The sequence below is a fragment of the Trypanosoma cruzi genome, genomic scaffold (assembly GCF_000209065.1).
Source record: "Trypanosoma cruzi strain CL Brener 1047053516905 genomic scaffold, whole genome shotgun sequence".
Classification (NCBI taxonomy): Eukaryota; Euglenozoa; class Kinetoplastea; order Trypanosomatida; family Trypanosomatidae; genus Trypanosoma; species Trypanosoma cruzi.
Window position 1 is genome coordinate 4,989 of NW_001849087.1, and position 5,780 is coordinate 10,768.

Here is a 5,780-nt window from a genome sequence, read left to right on the forward strand (position 1 = left end):
ATAGAAGGGTCTTTTTCGCCACGGGTGCATCATGGTGATGGGCGTTTTGCGCGAGGAGGGTAGCAGCCTACTGGCTCTGTTGGAGGCGTTTGTACACGATCCACTTGTGTCTTGGTGGCGTGATGAGGGAGGAAACGACAGATGCACAAACAACAAGGATAATGCGAAGCAGTCTACTTCAATGACAGGTTCACTGCGTGCCAGTCATGAGGAATATGATGTGGGGAGTGTACACGGAACCCAGAGATCCCTGCATCGTCGGGGGGCAATCTCGCGTGTATGCATCCAGGGAGAGGAGATAGCACTACAGCAGACTCGAAAGGCTCAGAGTGTTGTGAATCGTATCAAGGAGAAACTTGAGGGGTTTGACTTTTTTCATGACAGGCCGAGTCGCGGCGATGATGGCCTTACTGTTGAGGAGCAGGTTTCAAGACTGATTCAGGAGGCCACTTCCAATGAGAATTTGTGCGTTCATTTCTCGGGTTGGTGCCCATTTTGGTAGGAAAAAAGCAATACAACAGCAACAGAAGGCTCAAAGGGCCAAAAGGGTGAGAAGCAAAAGGTGGTGGTGGTGGGGTATGTGAAGGGACACAAATACACACAGAATGCGCGAAAAAAAGAAAATAAATGAAAGCGGCCGGGGAGGAAAATGAACAATAAAATTATCGGCAACAAATAACGAGGAGATCATATATGCGGAGGATAAGGAATGAAATTTGTTGTCACACCACGGCATAAATGGGACGCAACGGCCTTGAGCGATCTCCCACTCTTTTTTTTTTTTTTTACAGTTATTGTTGATGCCTCAGTAAAAATCATCACGGGGTGTAGTTGCCATTTTACCCCGACCTTCTTTCAACTCCCGTCTCCGATTCAATTGCGAGATACCTTTTTTTTCTCTTTTGAACTCCTCAGCGCCAAGCGACAGGCTTTGGAGAAGAACACAAATCATGGCTGACGAAACACGGGTTGAGAAGCAAGGTGAGGAACCCACCGTCACTCAGCAATTTGACGTGGAACCCGAAAACCTTAGAGATGCCATCCGCATTGTCGTTCGCAAGTCACTGGAAGTAAACGGTCTGGTGCGAGGCCTCTCTGAAGTTGCTCGCGCTCTGGACCGCCGTACTGCTCACATGTGTCTTCTTGCCGCGGACTGCGAAGACGAGGAGTACAAGAAGCTCATCAAGGCGCTCGCCAGTCAGGCCAACATCGATTTTGTCGAGGTGGAGTCACGTGAGGAACTTGCAGAGTGGGCCGGTCTTCAGAAGCAGAAAAGCGACGGCAGCGTAAAGACCTTTAAGTGCTCGTGTGTGGCAATACGTGACTTTGGAGAGCGCACCAGGGCTCTCAACATGCTGTTGGGTCAGCTAGCGGGATAAAGGGCCTGGAGTTTCTTTGGGTGGATAGCGAAGAGGTACAAAATGAGACCAAAAAGGAGACCTTATTTTTACTACACGGCGCAAATTCTTTTTTTATTTATATTATTTATTATTTGAATTATTTATATTTGTAAATGACCAACCGGGGTGCATCGTCTTGCTTTTGATGCTACACGAATCGTGAGAAAAAGAATAGAAGGAACACCTTTGGCTGCATTTCTGTTTCTTTTTTTTTCCCCCTTTATTTTTTTCCCCAATACTGCACACATGAACTAGCAAGACACCATTGGTCAATTTATTCAAATGAAACGTAAAAAAGACCATATAAAAGCTACTCAGGCTTTGTAAACCAGCTGACACACGTGAAGGGTACCAAGGAATCCATCAGATAAATTATACCACTACTTCAAAAATCTCCAGTCATTGGAAAAAACAACAAAAAGAAATTTCACTACAATCATATTTACCGCTACAACCACTAATACGGTTAATAATAAGACCCTTGTTTTGCCTTCGCGAAATTCGTTGTTATGCCGTCTTCATGCCTGCCGCGCTCCTATTTTACCGTTATCATTATTACTATTATTGTTTCTATTACCATTATTATTGTTTTTTTGCGGCGGTGATCGAAAACCTCTAGGCTGATAAGTAAGGCTACACAAGCGAAAATACACACAAAGAGATGCCATCCAAGAAGCAGACTGATGTGAGTGGTGGGGACAGGCAGCCCGACGAGACTCCCACATTTTGCTCGTTGGAGAACCTGAAGGTTGCACAAGTGCAGGTGGTTGGTGGAACACTGAACGGATTCTCAATTGGCTTTGTTGCCGTGTATGCTTATTTCTACCTGATGTCCACGGACTGCTCGATGTACAAGAAGGAGGTGGCTTGCAACAGGGTATTGAACGCGGAGTGTTCTTGGAGCAAAACACGTGGGGAATGCGGCTGGAACGGCTTAACATGCTTTTGGGGGTACGGTAAGGATAAGGATTCATGCCTTGCGGACGGCAGGTGCAAGTGGGTGTACAGCGACGAAGAGTGCAAGAATCCGACTGGGTACAGCTCGTCCTATAACGGCATCTTTGCTGGTGCGATGATTGTTGGCGCAATGATTGGGTCGATCTATGCCGGGCAGTTTGCCGCGAGGTTTGGTCACAAGGTGTCGTTCCTGATCGTCGGCATCGTTGGCGTTGTGTCATCCGTGATGTACCATGTGTCCTCGGCAACGAATGAGTTTTGGGTGCTGTGCGTTGGTCGTCTACTGATAGGTGTTGTACTCGGTCTTGTGAACGTTGCATGCCCCATGTATGTCGACCAGAACGCCCACCCGAAGTTCCTTCACGTGGACGGTGTTCTGTTTCAGGTGTTCACCACGTTTGGCATTATGTTTGCTGCAGCGATGGGGTTGGCTATTGGGCAAAGCGTCAACTTTGACAAGGACACCAAAATGGATGCCCGCATGCAGGGCTACTGTGCCTTTTCTACGCTGTTGTCGGTGCTCATGGTCGCGCTTGGTATCTTCTTGGGCGAGAGCAAGACGAAGTTTACGAGCGGCAAGCACGAGGACGATGGCACTGCGCTGGACCCGAACGAGTACAGCTACTTGCAGATGCTTGGACCTTTGGCGATGGGACTAGTGACTTCCGGGACGCTGCAACTGACTGGCATCAATGCCGTGATGAATTACGCGCCAAAGATTATGGGCAACTTGGGGATGGTGCCTCTTGTGGGCAACTTCGTGGTGATGGCGTGGAACTTTGTGACAACTCTCGTCTCGATTCCACTTGCCCGGGTCCTCACGATGCGCCAGCTGTTTCTTGGTGCCTCGCTTGTGGCGTCGGTCTCGTGTCTGCTCTTGTGCGGGGTCCCTGTGTACCCCGGCGTTGCCGATAAGAACGTGAAGAATGGCGTTGCGATCACTGGAATTGCCATATTCATCGCCGCGTTTGAGATTGGCCTTGGACCGTGCTTCTTTGTGCTTGCCCAGGAACTGTTCCCACGCTCTTTCCGTCCGAGGGGTGCGTCCTTCGTGCTCCTGACGAATTTCATCTTTAATGTTATCATCAACGTCTGCTACCCGATCGCGACGGAGGGCATCTCTGGCGGCCCGTCTGGCAACCAGGACAAGGGTCAGGCAGTCGCGTTCATCTTTTTTGGCTGCATTGGTCTTGTCTGCTTCGTTCTGCAGGTGTTCTTCTTGTACCCGTGGGAGGAGAGCACTCCTCAGAACCACGGCGACACCAACGAAGAGTCCGCGCTTCCAGAACAGCAGTCGCCGATTGAGGTTGCCACCCCTGGCAACCGTCAACCCGCGTGAGTGTGTCGTGTGGCACCGTGTGAGACGTGAGACCAATATATCTCACGGCAAAATAAAACGCAAAACGAGGGTGCAGGACTGCGTTGCTGCTGACGACACTGCGAAAACCGCGCTCTCCATCGCAGGTGTCGTCCGATGGGGTTGGCGCGCAGCACCCGATAGAGCCAAGCGGCATCCTGCGTTTTTCTGGTTACGGGCAACTTTACTCCTTTCTGATTCTAATTGAAAACGTTTTTACATTCTTACTTTGTTTTTATTATAATTTTCCTTTACAAAAGTTGTATTTCTTGTTGTTTTTTTCTTTATTGTTATCCTTCAATTCTTATTTCGTCAGGAAGGATATTTTTGTATCTTGAGCACGTAATTTGTGATGATGCCGGTGGCATTGGTGCGGGAAATCTTTTTTTCTTGTACTATTTGCTCCCAACAGCATTGATATCATGCATCGCCCCTCCTACTGTGATGGATGACGTGGGCCACTATAAAATAGAGGAAAAAGTGATTCTATGTGTTGGGCTCCGCTGTCATAATAAGAGGTGATTATCACCGATTCTGCTTGTCATTGAAGAGAAACTACTGTTTTGTTTTGTACGGGTTCCTATTAGCACGTGACGGCTTGTTGTGTCCTACTGGATCCGCTAAATGCGATGAAAGGGTGATGCGGGTGTAGCAGAGACGTCATGAATGTTCTCAAAGAAGCATTTCTGTCATGCTTCTCTTGTTTTGCCTTCGCGAAAGTCGTTGTTATGCCGTCTTCATGCCTGCCGCGCTCCTATTTTACCGTTATCATTATTACTATTATTGTTTCTATTACCATTATTATTGTTTTTTTGCGGCGGTGGTCGAAAACCTCTAGGCTGATAAGTAAGGCTACACAAGCGAAAATACACACAAAGAGATGCCATCCAAGAAGCAGACTGATGTGAGTGGTGGGGACAGGCAGCCCGACGAGACTCCCACATTTTGCTCGTTGGAGAACCTGAAGGTTGCACAAGTGCAGGTGGTTGGTGGAACACTGAACGGATTCTCAATTGGCTTTGTTGCCGTGTATGCTTATTTCTACCTGATGTCCACGGACTGCTCGATGTACAAGAAGGAGGTGGCTTGCAACAGGGTATTGAACGCGGAGTGTTCTTGGAACGGAACACGTGGGGAATGCGGCTGGAACGGCTTTACCTGCTTTTGGGGGCACGGTAAGGATAAGACGCCATGTTTGGATGATAGCAGGTGCAAGTGGGTGTACAGCGACGAAGAGTGCAAGAATCCGACTGGGTACAGCTCGTCCTATAACGGCATCTTTGCTGGTGCGATGATTGTTGGCGCAATGATTGGGTCGATCTATGCCGGGCAGTTTGCCGCGAGGTTTGGTCACAAGGTGTCGTTCCTGATCGTCGGCATCGTTGGCGTTGTGTCATCCGTGATGTACCATGTGTCCTCGGCAACGAATGAGTTTTGGGTGCTGTGCGTTGGTCGTCTACTGATAGGTGTTGTACTCGGTCTTGTGAACGTTGCATGCCCCATGTATGTCGACCAGAACGCCCACCCGAAGTTCCTTCACGTGGACGGTGTTCTGTTTCAGGTGTTCACCACGTTTGGCATTATGTTTGCTGCAGCGATGGGGTTGGCTATTGGGCAAAGCGTCAACTTTGACAAGGACACCAAAATGGATGCCCGCATGCAGGGCTACTGTGCCTTTTCTACGCTGTTGTCGGTGCTCATGGTCGCGCTTGGTATCTTCTTGGGCGAGAGCAAGACGAAGTTTACGAGCGGCAAGCACGAGGACGATGGCACTGCGCTGGACCCGAACGAGTACAGCTACTTGCAGATGCTTGGACCTTTGGCGATGGGACTAGTGACTTCCGGGACGCTGCAACTGACTGGCATCAATGCCGTGATGAATTACGCGCCAAAGATTATGGGCAACTTGGGGATGGTGCCTCTTGTGGGCAACTTCGTGGTGATGGCGTGGAACTTTGTGACAACTCTCGTCTCGATTCCACTTGCCCGGGTCCTCACGATGCGCCAGCTGTTTCTTGGTGCCTCGCTTGTAGCGTCGGTCTCGTGTCTGCTCTTGTGCGGGGTCC

The 5,780-nt window shown here is 49.4% G+C and overlaps 3 protein-coding genes and 1 pseudogene across 3 annotated transcripts, besides 4 other annotated features; all 4 read left to right on the forward strand.

Moving 5' to 3' along the window:
* Tc00.1047053508551.10 lies at positions 1 to 502 on the forward strand (annotated as a pseudogene; the record flags this gene model as incomplete).
* Positions 1 to 5,780: a sequence feature (heterozygous, non-Esmeraldo-like haplotype).
* Positions 951 to 1,379, forward strand: Tc00.1047053508551.20 (40S ribosomal protein S12, putative; the record flags this gene model as incomplete). The annotated part of the gene is made up of 1 exon (XM_799268.1): positions 951 to 1,379. The coding sequence occupies one exon, from the start codon at positions 951 to 953 to the stop codon at positions 1,377 to 1,379; it is 429 nt and encodes a 142-aa protein (XP_804361.1).
* Positions 1,468 to 1,509: a sequence feature (AT_rich).
* Positions 1,947 to 1,990: a microsatellite.
* On the forward strand, positions 2,062 to 3,696 carry Tc00.1047053508551.30 (hexose transporter, putative; the record flags this gene model as incomplete). The annotated part of the gene is made up of 1 exon (XM_799269.1): positions 2,062 to 3,696. The coding sequence occupies one exon, from the start codon at positions 2,062 to 2,064 to the stop codon at positions 3,694 to 3,696; it is 1,635 nt and encodes a 544-aa protein (XP_804362.1).
* Positions 4,480 to 4,523: a microsatellite.
* Positions 4,595 to 5,780, forward strand: Tc00.1047053508551.39 (hexose transporter, putative; the record flags this gene model as incomplete). Its single annotated transcript, XM_799270.1, has 1 exon — positions 4,595 to 5,780. A coding segment is annotated over one exon (1,186 nt), but the record flags the coding sequence as incomplete, so codon positions are not given.